Source organism: Hakea prostrata, chromosome 10 (genome assembly GCF_041222555.1).
Source record: "Hakea prostrata isolate BN-2017 chromosome 10, UWA_Hpros_2, whole genome shotgun sequence".
In the NCBI taxonomy this organism is placed as follows: domain Eukaryota; kingdom Viridiplantae; phylum Streptophyta; class Magnoliopsida; order Proteales; family Proteaceae; genus Hakea; species Hakea prostrata.
In genome coordinates, this window is record NC_142609.1 from 39,434,404 (window position 1) to 39,451,393 (window position 16,990).

The 16,990-nt window shown below is 38.2% G+C and overlaps 1 protein-coding gene across 2 annotated transcripts in view; it reads left to right on the forward strand.

Annotated features, from left to right (window-relative positions):
* Positions 1–894: 894 nt before the first annotated feature.
* LOC149002875 (Beta-ketoacyl synthase) overlaps positions 895–16,990 on the forward strand; it is a 37,258-nt gene continuing 21,162 nt past the window's right edge. Inside the window, exons 1-8 of one of the 2 annotated variants that reach the window (XM_089138901.1) lie at positions 895–1,117; positions 1,233–1,462; positions 1,632–1,736; positions 1,833–1,904; positions 1,990–2,076; positions 2,524–2,675; positions 6,097–6,177; positions 10,690–10,723. In XM_089138901.1, the coding sequence (XP_088995027.1) occupies positions 994–1,117; positions 1,233–1,462; positions 1,632–1,736; positions 1,833–1,904; positions 1,990–2,076; positions 2,524–2,675; positions 6,097–6,177; positions 10,690–10,723 (885 nt within the window). In that variant the 5' untranslated portion in view covers positions 895–993. Of the gene's footprint in view, positions 1,118–1,217; positions 1,463–1,631; positions 1,737–1,832; positions 1,905–1,989; positions 2,077–2,523; positions 2,676–6,096; positions 6,178–10,689; positions 10,724–16,990 lie in introns of both variants that reach the window. The other variant, XM_089138902.1, reaches the window with a different exon arrangement.

The window sequence follows — 16,990 nt, forward strand, 5'->3', positions numbered from 1 at the left end:
ATTCCATAATTGCTAGTTATCCACTGTTAGACATTTGATCTTCTTCCAACCCCTGCCGCCGATAACTATCCCCACCTCCGAAAACCACCACACCCCTCCCTTTGCCAATGACCACAACCCCCACCTTAACTCTTCCCCTCTCCCCCTGCTGGAAACGAACTACCCACTTGGGTTTCGCCTTTCTATTGGCATGGAAAGGCCTCAACTTGATACTGGTGGATTGCAATCCTGACAAGTTAGAAAGATGTCTCAAACATTATTAGGAGTAAGTTTGAGGAAAACCCAGATCAAGAATGTGGTGGTTGATTTATCCAGTGATCTTTCTGAGGGAATACGACAGATTCAGGAAACCACTGAAGTATTGGATGTTAGCTTTTGATCAGACAACGTGGGCATTTGCTACCCCTATGTGAAGTTCTTCCATGAATTGGATGAAGAGCTATTAAAGAACTTGGTTCAAATCAACATTAAAGCCACCACCAACATTATGTAGACAATCCTACCGGGTATGCTTAAAAGGAAGAAAGGCACCATCACCAATATATGCTCGGGTGCAGCATTATCAAACTTTCAGATCCCCTTTTGCTGTTTATGCTGCTATTTATAGCGTAATTGTTTTATTTCCCTTTCACATTTTGTTAATTCGTTTGTCAAGTTTCATGAAGAATTAAAATTAATGGTTAGATACTATTCTGTGCGGGTTGATTGAGTGGTAAGATTCATACTTTTTTTTAGTGAAGAGGTAGTGGATTCCACTCCTGTGGATGGAATTTCATTTATAGTATTAAAAAAAGTTGCTAATATGAAAAAAGAAGAAGAAGAAGGGTTAATTTTGAGATTTCTTGGAATTGGGGAACCCGGTAATTTTGGAGGAAGTTTGTACGTGCGAATGGACACTTTGTGTCTTTTGGCATGACGTATGGATACCATCTCTGTAGGTTTAGAACAGACTACAGAGTGCTCGGCGTTTGAGCACCTAGGGTCATCCTCGCCATGGCGATGATTTCATTGTTTCGTTTGATCCGCTCGCATATCCACATCGGTCGTCGCTTCTCCTCTGCTTCTGAAAAGTTTGGGCCACCTCCAATTGCTCCGCAACGAAGAGTTGTTGTTACTGGTAATCCCTTCTACTTCCTCCCATCTTCCCCGGTCTCTTGGTTAGTCCCGGCATTGAATCAGAACTTTATGTTATTTGATCGAGTTGTATGTGATTTTAGAAACATAGTTTGCAGGGTTAGGAATGGTCACACCGTTGGGTTGTGGAGTGGAAACTACATGGAAGCGACTTGTACAGGGTGATTGCGGAATCAGGGCGCTGTCGCCTGAAGATCTTAAGATGAATGGGTTCGATAAGGAAATGCAGGTTCATACGTTTGATCAGTTGCCTTCCAAAATTGCTGCTGTTGTTCCTTGTGGAACCGGTCCGTGTGAATTTAACGAGGACTTGTGGCAAAATCAAAAGGTTGCTCATTCCCTCCCCTCCCCAAGATTTATTACTTATCTTTGTTTGTTTACCAATCTTAGCTTGTTGCATTGTATGCATTTTTATAACTTCTCAGTTGAATGTTTCTGATTTAGTACTCAAAACTCAATTCTAATAAACTACAAGCTTCGTTTGCCTCATTACTCAGGATAGACCCATTGCTCGGTTCATTGGCTATGCACTGTGTTCCACTGATGAAGCTCTGAAAGATGCAAATTGGTTTCCGACTGAACAGGATGAGAGAGAACGGACGGTGAGCGCTCACTTGCTGGACTATTACATGATAATATCGTCAGAGCTGTTCGGTAGTCTCTGTACCTTTAGAAATTGCTAATGTAAAAATCTTCAGGGCGTTTCCATTGGTGGGGGTATTGGAAGCATTAGTGACATTTTAGATGCAGCACAGATGATCTGCGAGAAGGTTGGTTGGTCTTAATCACTGCATGCGTATGTCATATAGTTCTTAAAATAATGTAAATGGGTTTTAATTTGCTTTCTCATTGCAGCGATTACGCCGACTTAGTCCATTCTTTGTCCCACGTATATTGATCAACATGGCAGCTGGTCATGTCAGCATCAAATATGGATTCCAGGTGCGTGGGTTACGTAGTATGTTCTGCGGTAGTAAATATTTACATTAGTTGATTGGTGATTCATACTTGTAAAACTTATTGAGATTGATATCGGTTGGTGTTCGTTTCTTGTATTGCTCATATTTTTGAGCATGATGTATTTTATCCACCAGAATCCCTTTATCAAAAGAAAAGAAGAAAAAAGATTATCACTTTGTGGAAGGTCCATGAACGAAGTGGTTTGTTGTGTCAGACTTGTGTTGAGTTAGGATTGTACCTCCTAAATGGTTTGACCCACCAATGGAATAGTCGGATCATCTACTTGACAAGTTATTGGCTGGAGATTTGGTTTATTTCTTATATTCTTTAACAAACCTGGGATCATCATATGTTTTCAATATTGTCAGCACTTCAATATGTTATGTCCAGTATTAAGTAATTGTTGCAAAGTCTAAAGCATGATTCTAGGGACCAAACCATGCTGCAGTAACAGCTTGTGCTACTGGTGCACATTCTATTGGTGATGCCGCAAGAATGATCCAGTTCGGAGATGCTGATGTTGTGGTAGCTGGAGGAACAGAGTCTAGCATTGATGCTTTATCAATAGCAGGATTCTGTAGGTAATTTTCATCATTTTCATCAGGTTTGATGCCTTTGAGAGTTTTTGCTGCAGATTTGATGTTCTTGAAGTTAATCAATTATAACCTTTCCAGGTCATTTGATCTTCACATACTATTTTAGAAACCTCGGCACAATAATAAGAAAATATCATGGATGGACAATCTGACAAAGAAAATTTGACTATCATCTAACTCTTTTTAGATTTTTTTTAAAAAAAAAAAGAAAGATTAACTTTGCTGGTCCATATGAAAATTGCCAGCAAAAAATCACTGCATAATAAATTGATTGAGAGTAGGGCATGATGGTATCCTGATGTAGATCAGGATATGAAGATAAAACCCCAAAACACTGTTCACATGAACAGGGTCACAGACTCACCGCCTCTGTGGGGTGCTTTCTTTTGAGATCTTGTGGGACCATTAGGCATCAACTGGATAAAATTCCATTGTAATGCCATATTTTATTTTACATTTGAAGTTTAAGAAAGTTTATGTTATATGACTGCAATAGAGTCTTATGTGGTTTCTATTTTCAGTTTAGTTACTATTTTGTTTTCTTTAGGAGTTTCTCTTTTGATGTTTGGCAGCTGGATTTATGTGAAGCTTCTATTTAGCTGCTTAGCTTTTGTTTTGTCATTTTGGCACTTTCTATTATGTGAAGCTTAAGCCAAGCTATAAGTAGACCCATCCATTATACTAAATTAAGACTTGTTTAGTGGAATTTCAATTGGTTGCTCCCTAGTGTTTGGTCTGAGAAAGAATTGTTTCAACGGCTAAGGTAGCTATGGATGAGAGGTCCAAGGCTCAGTTAGCCCATCCGATACCTGCTCTCTTCTTGTATTTTCTCTTGAATTCGATTCCTTTTGATTACTGTGTTTGTGACTGCAACTGTGAAAGCATGTCCTGCAGTTTTTTTTAGTTGAACCAAGACACTGCTGCTATTATAAAGAAAACATGAAGGCTGTTGCAGATTCTTCAAGTCATTGACTGCTGGATGTTTGTTGCTGATTCTCCCAAATTCCCAATTGAGTGTGTCTTGCCACTGTTTTGTGAGTTGAGTACTTGCAGCAACCTTCTAATTCATTGCCCTTCATCCATTTGTTAACTCTGTTGGGTTATTAAGACGATCATTCCATCCCACCACCTCCTTCATTCAATCCATCCATTCATTTGCTTCACCTTCTGTATTGCCTATGACCACATACAGTTTTATTTTCTGTCCACCTTCATAACCATCATTCTAGTCATCAAAACTTAACCAAACTTCATAGACAGCCTTACCATCATTAGACCACTACATGATTCAATTTTGAGTGCATCCTGGTGGTTATTTTGGTCTACAGCATTCTAATTATTGATGTATCTTTTTCTAACTATGTCACAAATGGTTGAAATGTTTTGTGTAAGAACGTAAACGACATTCAAGATTGAATGCTATTCCAATTTCCAACTACCGTTCCCCTCCTCTGAATGCTACTATGCCGGTGAAAGATATCCTGAATATGTTAGGCTGACTTTCTATCTAGGATCCTTCCAAGGAACTAGGAAGTTAATGCTAGAGTTGTCAAGGAAGAGACAGTTGATGTGATTATGGTTCCACAACAAGAAGAAATCATTGAAGAGATAATGAAGGACGAGGGAGGATGTGAAAAGCTTGGGTTTGTAGCAAAGAAGGTTGAAGACACAACTGTAGAGTTCTTCATGACAATATAACAAAATTCTTTTTTGAAGAGAAACTTTCCTGTCTTCAAGATCTCATTTCAAACATGAGCCAGCAGAGTACTGATTTTGGTTGAAATTAGATGTGCGCCCATAGGACAATAACTTGACTAGCTGATATGCTTAGAACATAGGATCTTGAGTTTTGACTCTTGAGTTGTAACTTTGATGTTTGGATTACCATTCAACTATGAACACATGTAATTTACAAGACTTGTTTTAACTTTGAATGAGTGTATGATGTGTAGAATAGGCCACTCCACTGTAGCATTTTCCACCTTCAGGTCCTTAGTGGAACTCTCATTTACCCTATTTATTCGTAATGTTGAGATCACCAGTGTGTTCAAAAGCCCCCAAATGACTCCTAACACCCCTTAGAGAGAGGGGTGCCATAGGACTGAGAGGGGTGATGGAGAGGGCTAGAGTGGTTGTAGGGGGTGGGAGAGGGGGCTGAGATTGTCGTAGGGGCTTGGGATGCTTGCTGCCAAGATGCAGCAGCAGTGGGAGGGGGTAGGAATTCCTGCACAGAACATTGGACGAAGGGGAGGGACTTGTGGGGGCTTTAATGTAGGTGAAATAGGGGTAAGGGCTGCTGTCCCTGCAGGGGAATGAGTGGGGGAGGGCTGCAATGGTAGGGGAGAGGTCTTCTAGGGCTTGTGATGGGGTAGGGAGGCAAGAGCATGGTGTGGCGAGGCTGTATTTGTTAAAGCTGCTGTGGTTGTCAATGGCTGCTGGAAATTGTTGAAAGCTGTGGAGAGATGCTAGAACTTGACCTTGCTTGAAGCAGGGTGCTGAATATTGAAGAACTTACTAAAATCTGCTGTGGCCCCCTCAAACAGGAACCACAGGCCTCAAATCAATAACTTTTCATCCAATAACAGACTTCACTTACAAAGAAAGAGTAGGCCTTAATTTATAGCCTACTTAAAGAACTTAACACTAAGTAGGATTTATAGATCAGGATCTCACCACATAAATGACAACCATTGAAATAAAAATTAAAAGATCTAATGGGCCAAAATTGGCACATACTGAAATGAAACTCTAATTAGCACATGCTAAATTTTATTTAATTAAATCTCTAGTTGACATGTGCTGAACCAAGGACTCTTACTCAAACTACTAACTCAAATTATGACTTTTTAACAAAATTGAACTCTAAAATTAAAACTGGCTTTTTGGAATGAACTCCTGCCGCTAAATAGGGTTGAAAATGCCAAAATACCCCTCTTAGAGGGTTCAGCCTACCTAGGGAGGCTTCTTGAATGCCTCTTGTGGGCCTCACTTACTGTTTCGGCCAAGGGACAGTTTTGTGTTCACATCACAAACTTACCAATTCATTCTAGATCCTACCTACTGGCTTCTAATTGGATCCTTTCCAATCTAGAACTACATTATCTAATCATCAGTAAGTTTGTATGTTAGTTTGCTGATTTAGAAAGGCTTGGCATTCTTTCTTAGCTGCTGATGCAATTTTTTCACGGTTGTTGAACTATTTTTTATGCCCATGATACAACTCTTGTAATGTGCTAAATTCAAGGCTGCATCATGCCTAGTTGGTTCCTTTCTAGTGGCATTCTTATTTTTATCATGAGTATGATCTTTTTCAGGGGGTTTGAGTTTCTTTTTTTTGTTTGGGGGGGGGGGGGGGACATGAAGTTCATCTGGTTGTTAATTGGGGTAATGTTTGTCTCATATGCAGGTCAAGAGCTTTGACTACTAAATATAACTCTTCTCCACATGAAGCATCACGGCCGTTTGATTGTGACAGAGATGGATTTGTGTAAGATTTAGCTTCTTTTTTTTAATTTTTATTTTTAACTGAAACTCGTTGTCCTTAACCATATCTGTATGTGTGTGTGGTGGACTGGGAAAGAATAGTTACTGTGTTGCTCCCAACTGTTGAAGACCCACCACTTTCTTTCCGAAGCTTTCTAATGCCATGTTGTTGGTGGCAAATATAGTCAAACTAGGCCTCACTAGATCACCACACTTATCCCTCATTATATGCAAGGCATACCGTGGTTATATATGAAATTGCTCACATGACTTGCTCTCTCAACCACATTGCCGATCGATTTCCTCTTGCCCAAGTCCTTTAACATAAGAACAATGGAGGGTGCTGCACATGGTGTCCAAAACAGCAGCCGAAGCCTGCTGCTTTTCTTGTTCATAAGCATTTCCGTAGCCTTCTTGTAGGTAGCACTGTTATCCGCAATAACTTGGATAGTGTTGCTTGCCCCTATCTCAAGGACCACCTGCCTCAAAAGCTTGTACAAGTAGTCAGAATTTGTCACCTTGTTTGAAGCATCCATAGGCTTCAAGAACATTGTCCTGCCATTGCAGTTCACCATGTAGTTAATGATGGACTATCTAGTAAGACCATTCCATCCATCAGCCATGACATAACCGTATGTCTACCGTTATGGCCTCAGTGTCTCTATGTACTCTTCTAGCTTCTTTTGCTTAGGCACGTATTTGTTCATTAGCTCCCATGCTATTGGGCCTTTCACCCCTACAGTTGCCTGAGCAGTAGCATCAATCATCCCTTGGTGATATGGACTTTTGTCTACATTAGGTGCAATGTTGTTGTAGAACATGAACTTTTTGATTACGTCCCTAGCCTAATCCTCCTTACTACCTCTACCAAACATGTGAGGGATGATTTGTTGGTAGAAGTCCTGCTGCTTGAAGGTGGTGGGCTCTTGCTCAAGTGTAGGATCCACCCTGCTGTAGGCATGCTCCTTCCCATGTCAGGTCTTCCTTCTCTCACCTCTCACCTCACTCCTGAAATCTAGATGGAGCTGCTGATCCTGACCCAGATGCACCTGCTCCTCTGGCCTGCTCATAGTACCTCACAATATCAAAATGCAAGGACTGTCTGCTAGCTTTAGATGCAGCCTTCACCTGTCTCCCTCCGCTGCTGACTCTATACCTATACTCGTTGGGTCCTCATCGTCATCTGACTCCTCATCAACATCTTCAAAAGGTCTTTGTAAGGCTGCCTCCTCAAACTCCCCTGCTGTTTTACTCTCGCTGCCTTCTTCTGTCTTCCTTCTTTTAAATTGGCTGTAATTGTTTGTTGTACTTCATAAGGCACTTTAGCAAACTTGGTTAATCAAAGTAAACAACTAAACCATTCCACCATGGTAATCATATTCAACTCTAAACTATTACACTGATAGAATAACATATCCAACATCTAAAAACACTAAATCATTTAAAAAATATTTTTAGGTTAATTAAATACATATAGAAATAATTTTATAAAACAAAAATAACACACTTTGTTTTAAGAACACAAACATAGAATGCTTATATTAAATGGTTGTATTTTTAAAATACACATATGAAACATTTAAAAAAACTGATAATTTTTTTATACATAAAGCTATTTCTTGGAATTATTTTAATTAATTATTAAACTTGAAAATTGAGAAAAATAGAAAGGAGAAATAATTTGACTCCATGAGGTTGTAGCCCTCCCATGGAATCTAACATATATTAAAATAAGTTTCATAACAATATTTTTTGATATTTTCTTTTTAATTTTAATTTCTTAGAAAATGTATTTTTAAATGCAAAAATTCAACAAATAAATTAGAGCAAATTGAAAATTGCATTGGCACCCCAAAATGGAGGCCTTAAAGCATTGACACCCCACTTTATGTTTGAAAAGCATAGACACCCCTAAATTGGATTTTCATTGGACAAATTAGTCTAATTTGTCACTAAAAATTGTTAAATCACTATTTCCCCCCCTTCATATTTGATATGGATATTTTTGGAATTGAAAGAAAATAAATAGTGAATTCCCCCCCCTTCATATTTGATATGGATTTTTTGGAATTGAAAGAAATAAACAATGATTTAACGGTTTAATGGTTTTCAATGACAAATTGGACTAATGTGTCCAATGAAAATCCAATTTTGGGGTGTTTGTGTTTACAACATAAAGTGGGTGTCATTGCTTTAAGGCCTTCATTTTGAGGTGCTGGTGCAATTTTCTCAATAAATTAATAACTTTCTCAATAAATTAATAACTGAAAATTCAAAATTTTCCCCATGAAAGTGGAGATCAGAGCAAGATGTCGAACGTATGTTTTATCCACATATAAAGACCTACTCTAAAACATATTTAAAAAAAAAAATTCAAATTTGGGCAAAAATTTCACCTTGGTTGAAGAACTCCTTCAAATGGCCTTGATTGATCTTCCGTTCTTGTTGTAGATGTGCTAAACCTTGCTTAGGATGGTGCGGGGAGAAGAGCGGGGGGGGGGGCAAAAAAGGGGGGGAAACCCCCTAGGGGGGGGGGGGCGGGGGGGGGGGGGGGGGGGGGGGGGGGGGGGGGGGGGGGGGGGTTGGGGCTCTCCCCCGTGTTGGGTGTGAAAAAAAAAAAAAAAAAAAAAGGGGGGGGGGGGGGGGGGGGGGGGGGAGGGCCCCGGGGCGGGGGGGGGGGGGGTCTGATTTTTTTTTTTGTTGGGGCGGGGCGCGGGGCGGGGCGGGGCGGGGGGGGAGGGGGGGGGGGGGGGGGGGGGGGGGGGGGGGGGGGGTGTGGGGGGGGGGGGGGGGGGGGGGGGGGGGGGGGGGGGGGGCGGCGCGCCCCCCCCCCCCCCCCACCACACACATACATTTTTTTTTTTTGGGATTCCTTAACATCTTAAAACATAAATTATCTCAGGTCAAGATTACAACAAGGTAAGATTCCCCAATTTGAATTTTCAAATAGAATATTTAAAATGGGGTTGAGATGAAAACAATAAAACCAACTTGAAGGTGACATTAAACCTGTGCTCTATAGTGATGAGTTGACTTGGGAGTCATATGGGCCTGAGATCGTGGGTTGAGATGACATTGTAATACTCACAACTTGTGGATGCTCAGATTGAAATATGTAAAAATAAAATATGGTTGTAAAAGGTTCAATCTTGAGATCTTGATGGTCAAACTGAATATGATATCTCTACTGGACATAGGGTTGACTTAGAAGACAAGTTAGGGTTATTTTCCACATTCTAAGGCCACCAATGTGTTCAAAAGGCCTTAAAGACTTATTATTTTGGACTCGACTAGGGTCTTGTCTCGACATGGATAAAAACCATGATCTTGAGATCTATTTAAAGTAGCACTCTTATAACTAACTTAAAAAGGACTCCTTATCATATCCTAAGCTGAATCAAACATAACATAAACTAAGATAAAGCATAAATAGACTATTTTGCCTTTATAATTTAAATTGTGTAAAATTTACATAATTAGACCAATTAAAGTAAGATAAAAACCTATTTTCGGACTTGGCCTGAACACTGAACTTATGGACCCTTGTGTGACCAAACAAATCTTCTGAATAAAGGCCCAACACCCATTTCTATCAACCCTAATAGGATTTCAAAGGGATGTTGGCCAATTTGGTGCCAGATCTTCATCACTTTGATCACAAAATCCCAAAATTTTCTCATTTTGACATCCATAACCTTGCAGGAAATTGTGATGATTCTAATTTTGGGTGAGCCCATTTCTCTGTTTTGAGCATCTGTTATTTCTCTCCATTACACCATATCCATATATCTGGAGCATTCATTATGGTACAGCTTTCGTTTTTGCCACTGGCATTTTTTCTGTGTCATATCAAGTCCAATGATAAAAATTATTTGATTTTGTTCGACTGGATCATGGTTCAGGATCTTGGTTTCCCAGTAAACTGATATCAAATTGGCCCATGATATCACTCTTTACATTGTTTTGATAGTTAGGGATATTTTGAAGTTTCAACTTGAACCTGGTTTACCTATATAAGTTCTATTATCCCCACTGATACTTGTGGATAGTGGAACTAGTTCAGGACTTATTTATTTTATTTGGGAGGGTTAATAGTTTATATTGATACATTTCATGCATCTACAAACTATCCCTAACCAACACTGTTAGGATTGAGTTCCATTTAAACTGACTTCTTTGAAAAGATGGTAATATAAGCTCTTTGTGAATTAGCTTCAATTTTGGATGAGTGTGTTTGATTTGTGAACTTTCAAGGAAGTATCCTCTTAGATTTGGTTTTCAAATTCTAATCTCATGGGTTTCAATTCATGAATCAGCCCTAAATGGGTTATTGAAGTGATGGGTTTGCTCTGGGGGGTTGGATCTCAGTTCTGAATCCCCTTGTACCTCCCTGTCCTCCTGTTCCACCCTAAATAAGGGAAATTAGAAAAAGTTATCAAATTTTTGTATTATATTTTCTTCAACTTGATTTGATATTTGATATTGTTAGTTGAAATCTCTTGCATTAACATTACAGGATAGGTGAAGGATCCGGTGTTATGGTGTTAGAGGTGAGTGATGAACTCATGATGTGCTTTTCATTAGGTAATTATGAATCAGTTTTCTTCAAACTCAGGTGTCACAGAAAACTTTTACTTGTCCATAAGTTGTTTGTATCATATTTCTATGTTAGCATTTCATATTCAGATGTGCTCTTAGTTTCTTTGCCCTTTCATCAGTGGGACTCCATATGTTTTCTAATTTGTGAAGTTTTAATTGAATTTTCAGTTTAGCCTGGAGGCACTCAGGAACTATCAACATTCTAACCATCTAGTAATGTATTAATACGAATATTAGGTTTAGGGTTAGTTCATTTTGCAGAAACAATTGCGGATGATGGCAACATATATGTGTATCAATTTTTAAAATCTAGATATTCTTGAAATAAATTAGGCTTTATACACAAGCTTTAGAGAGAGATTATCCCCATTCCAATGTGGTGTCCTATGGAGTAGGAATTCAAATTTCCTGCTTCCTATAATCTATGGTTTTCCTGTTATATGATGTCTTTGAAGAAAATACTGTGAACTCCTTAGATAATTTGGGGAGTAATATATGTCATCCTAGGGCATTTGCAGGGAACATAAATAAAGTTGTAGATGTTCACTGCATGGTTAATTGGCTACTATAGGTCCCAAAGAGTAAAGCTGTTTTCTTCCTCAGATGGGGTCACAAGGAGATTGGTGTGTCTCACTGACTGTGTCCACTACATTATTCCTAAATTCTTGACAAGCAAGCATGTCTATGTATGTGTATAATGTTTAAGTATTTCCCATGGGCAATCACCAAGTTGCAATTATATTGCTTCCGCTTCATGACACTGTGTATAATATGTCCTCCCCCCAGCGCGGGCTGGTGGGGCATCTCTCTAATAAAGATCAAAGGTACTCAAAGAAGTACCAAAGGAGTAAAAGAAAAACTGAACTCGGTAATGCAGCTGGGTTAACTCAGTTTTGGTTCAATATGGACCAGCAACCATTTCCACTCAGTAATCGGAGCCATGATAAAGCTGAAGTTTTTGATAATAAAATGATGCAAGACCATGGGAGCGCCTGAGTGAAAAAACATTGTGGAATTGGAAAGAAAGAATCAAGAGAGTGAGAAAACGAAGTGAATTGGTATTGTAGTTGGATGCCTTTGACAGTTTTGAGAACCATTTGAATCGGCACTTGATTCAGGTGGTTCTCAAAAACATAGACAAAGTTGTCTCATAATATTTAGTATTAGATCACATTATTGAAGTAAAACCACATTACTCAATAGGAATAAACTTTCTATAATTCTAGTGAAACCCTTAGTTTTTAAAAATTCACTTGCCAACCTTGGTTGTGTAAGGTTTCACAACAAAATCAGCAGTGTTTTTTTTTTTGGGATGGGGCGTGGGGGAGTTTCTTTTGCGTCCATAGTCAAAAGCTTCCAAGAAGTGGTTAAATTTTTAACCAAATCTTGTCAGTGAGTTGATAACTTGTTTGCCAAAATGAGATATTTGGCCAAGATGCCAAAATTTTGGTTGAAAAACCATGTAATGTTTGGTATCACATGTGGTCTTGACTCTACCCTCGTCAACCTGAGAAAATCACTGAGTATCTCATGAGACCTGGAACAATAGTTGATGCAGATCAAAGGGCACTCAGAGAAGTAACTTGAGTGGACTAGAGTTCATTCAAAAAGCTATGGCTATTCCGAGTTCTCTGATGTTGCAGTTCTATTATTGATGTGATTCAACAGTCTTGTGGTGTATCAGCAGTTGGTTGGTGGTGATTGCAACTGTTAAATGCAGTGGGTAGTAAATGTTATTGTTTTTATCTTTCTATATGGTGGGAGACTGCTGAATCTCCATTTTCAACCTTTTGTATTAGACGCTGATTTTAGCCTACCATTCTCTATCTCAAGCATAGTGTTCGGCCAGACTTTGAGTCGGATCTGAATTCTCGGGTCTGTTTTCTATTAGTTCTTTTCCTATTCTAGATTCCTGATCTGTTTGAGGTTTCTTGTGCAATGGAAATTTTTTCAAATTTCTGAATCTGCTCACTGGAATAGCACATGTTCTTGATTTTTGTTCTGAAATGGAATTTTGTATAAATTTCTAGGTCTGCTCACTTGAATAGCATATGTTCTTGATTTTCTGTTCTGTCTTCTAATTTTTATTAACCAGAAATTGGGGTGCATGATTTGCATCTGATCTTTTAATGACTAACATAAAAAATCTGGACTTTTGTTGGGGACGTCATACGTCCATCCATCATCCACTACTACCAGAGACGGAGGTGACCACCTCGGTTGCTTTCGGCTTCACCTGGATCCTTTGGACTGTGGCAATACCCTCTTTGCTAGAATTTTGCTATTCCTTTTCTTCTGTCTTCTTCTCTTCTTGCCTCCTACACAACAGCCTTGGTTGCCATTGTTAGAACCATGGTACCAGATCTCACTCTCAAGGGCAAACTTGCCTTTGAGAAAAAGTGAGATCTTGCTTGAGATTTGGTATTTTTCCCGGGCCAACTCGAGTTTAACTCGAGGGCCCATCTCAGAGGGTCTGGTATTTGACCTATTTTAGGCCTTCTAAACATGGTGGTGGTTTTAGATTTGTAAGAAGACAATCCTAAGTATGAGTTCAAACTCGATCGTAAGTGTGAAATAGAAATGATGCATAAATGAACATGCAAGGTTATAAAACATGAAATATAGAACCATTAGAACATATAAATGAAAAGCAAGTAATAAGATACATTAAATAACTTAAATACCAACAGAGTTCCATGCATACGAGTACAATGCAACATCACATTCTTGACTCTTTGAGAGTACAATAATACAACCATCACAAATTCCATATAAATCTTAAGTTCATAATAGAAGTGTTGGGTATGACTCGTACTTTACAGTTTGTTGCCTCAGGATTTCCTTTGCGGTTTGGGCTTGTGCCCATGAATAATTGCTGTGGCCTTGGTTGAAAAACTCCTTTAAATGGCTTTGTTTCATCTTCCTTTCTTGATGTAGATGTGCTAAACATTTTTGTAGGTGATGATTCGGTGTCGATCCGTAAAAAATCCAGCAAAAATGAGGCTTTGGAGTGGTTTCGGCAAGTTCAAAGTTGAGAGACAACGAGAGAGAGTGAGATAGGTCGAGATCTTGACTTATCTCGCTCGAGAGGATGGTTTTTAAGTGGCTGGATGGACTAAGATCTTTGTCGAGTTGGGATAGTTTGAGAGTTTTGCCAAAATCTAAAAAAACTGAGATCTATTGAGATCTTATTCCATGGTTAGAACATCCATGGGTTTGCCTCAAGCGTACACTAAACTAGGATACAATATGATATTTCGAGTGAAAATTGTACATACTTTACACTAACATATGTTGAAGAAGATTGATCCCAAGCTTGAAACAGAGTGATGAAGGCTTCCCTAATCTCCTCATCTTCCCTTTAGTACCTCTTTCATGTGGAGAGAAAAGGAGGACAAAAGGCTTGAGAGACTGGAGGGACGCCATAATAATTATCTATAATAGCAATCCCAAACCCTCGTCCACTTTCACAGAAGACTGGTTTAATCCATCTCAAACCAAATAGCAGTGCATTTGCCCAATGTGTTGACCTTGTAATTAATCTAAGTCCACATATTATCTTGGATAAACTTAACAATCTCCCACTTGGGCTAGATTAATTACTCTGTTACGATAAATCGATGTGGCCATGAAATTTCAACCACAATGTCTGCTATTAATCGTTGATTTAGTTAACAAGTTTACCAATGTTAGACAATAGCATAATATATGCTTCATCATAGGACATATATCTTTTATCAGTCACGACAAGGGTCTACTTAGTAACTAAACCGAAATCAGAAAAATATACCAGGAATTTCCAACAATTGTTGTCTTATAAACAACGTTATTCCTTGTAGGTGCTTCATCATACCCCTGAATAGGATTATATTTTTGGGTTCCGTTGAAGATTGTCACATTGAAAGGTTAAACACGCATATAAGCCAAAGCCATGGTCAATAGCGAATCCGTCAATTATGGCTAAAACTACATTTGGATAATGGTAAAGTCTCCATTTCCAAAACTTCATAACAATCAATGAACAATTAAATACATGCATGCTTTAAAATATCCATAAGAAAATAATTTCTTCGTCAAATGTAAAATTTATTATCAACATCAATTTATTAGCTGCCACCAAACAAGGATAAATTCAATGAATTGTAACATCAATTAAAGTCTACCAAATAACAATAAAGTGAGTAAATAAGTTCAAATTTCAATTTCAAGATAGATAAAAGCTACTAAAAGAAACAGGTTCACCAAGGCTTCATTTTGTGGATCGCTCTTTTTTTGCATCCTTGTGTCTTTCTTCTTTAGCCAAGATTTGTGTGCATTTCAATATTTTTTAAAATGTCCTTTTTGATTATGCCAATAACACATATAGCCAAGGTGCTTGTTTTCCTTGTTATATGGGTGATGCTTGTTTTTTTTTGAAAAATTCAACTGGATTTGCATTCTCAATTATTGTCCTTTTTTTATGACTTTCTTTTGGAACACATATGGAAATGAGGTCTTCCTTTGTCTTTTCCTTTGTTTGTGCATTGAGTGAAGTTCTAAGGTTAGCGTATGACTCCATAAAAGATTTAGTAGCAAAATGGACAAGAAATTCGTCATCTATCGTTGTCTCAAGATCCTTTATCTTATTTTCTGTAGCAGACATCTCTAGAAGATACTCTTTAGCACTTCTTCCGCCAAATATAGATGAAGTCAACTTGGACATTAGTTCTCCTTTCTCACCTTTCTATGATAACTCAAACACCCTTTTTATCTCTGCAAGATATTCTGCGACAGTCTTCTTCATTTCCCACACTGTCATCGGTGGACTCAGTGATGTACTTTTTCATTATTATTTTATCTCTGCAAGATATTCTACGACAATCTTCTTCATTTCCCACATTGTCACCGATGGACTCAGTGATGTACTTTTTCATTATTATTAAATTTGTCTTGTTGGCTAGCACCCATTCTTTGTGCTTTATGTTCTCCTCATTTGTACTTGCACTAGTAAGATCAACGGGTTTTGGCTCTCTAAAAGCCACAACATGGTCAAATAACCCCAGTGTAGCATTTAGTTCATCTACCCATCTTTTATAGTTTTCCGTAGAAAGAGTAGGGATTGAGGTCAAAGCATTAGCTTGGGTAGACATTCTTAAGGGAGAATAAAAAGATCCAAACAAGTAGCATAAGTAAGAGCACACCTAAGGTATTCAAGCAATTATATCATAATCATATGAAATAATAAACACATGCCACCATCAGATATGCATGTATGAGAAATCACACCATATAGAACATACTGAAGATATAAAACTTTAGCCAACATGAGTCAACCAAGCAACATTTTAACCTTTGGGTTAAAATATACATGGCCTTAATATGTAATCTTGCAAATACTGTGAGATAGTAACAAATTTTGGAAATTCCTTGCACACTTGGGTGATAAGAAACCCATATTTATGCATCCCAATTATCTTGATGTATTACCCACCTTTTATATTGAAGGTAACAAGGATCCTCGAGAATCTCATTACCTTTGGTATATGAAACTCCTTAGTTTATTGTTCTCTCCCATTTGTGTGCATGTGCTACCAAACTTGGATGACGTCACCTTTGGGCAATTGTCAATGAACTTTGACTGCTATGGCAGAGTACAAGAGCATAATATGATGCCACTTTGGTGCATTACACCCCTCCTTTAATTATCCTCATCCAACATTTGCAGTTAGGGTGCGGAAGTACGCACACTATAATATATAGTACCGTATATAACTGATTTTCCATCGTCAGAGGTGTTACTACATAATAATTATAAAAATATAATTCTAAAACATAGAAAACCCAAGAGATTAATTTATTTAGTTATGGAATAATACTGTAGCCCAAAAATAGGTTCTAATATTGTTTCTATAGCACAAAACCGTTTTTAGGAACGTTTTTGTTGCTAGTTCATTCTAGAAAATTCTTCCTATTTTATTATTTAAGAAAACAAAAGCTATAAATCAAACAAAAAATGTTTCTAGATATATTTTACAAATAGAAATTTTAAAAATAAAATCAAAATGAAATCACAAAAATAAAACCAAATAAATTTTTATTTTAAATCTTTATTTATCATTGTGGGTTATCAACCGGTCATCTCGCCGGGATCTCCGGTGGGTGCTAGTAGGATCACCATCAACTTTATTGATTCTTTTTTTTTTTTGAGAAATCAGTTTGGATCAGTCACTTCCCTGGGG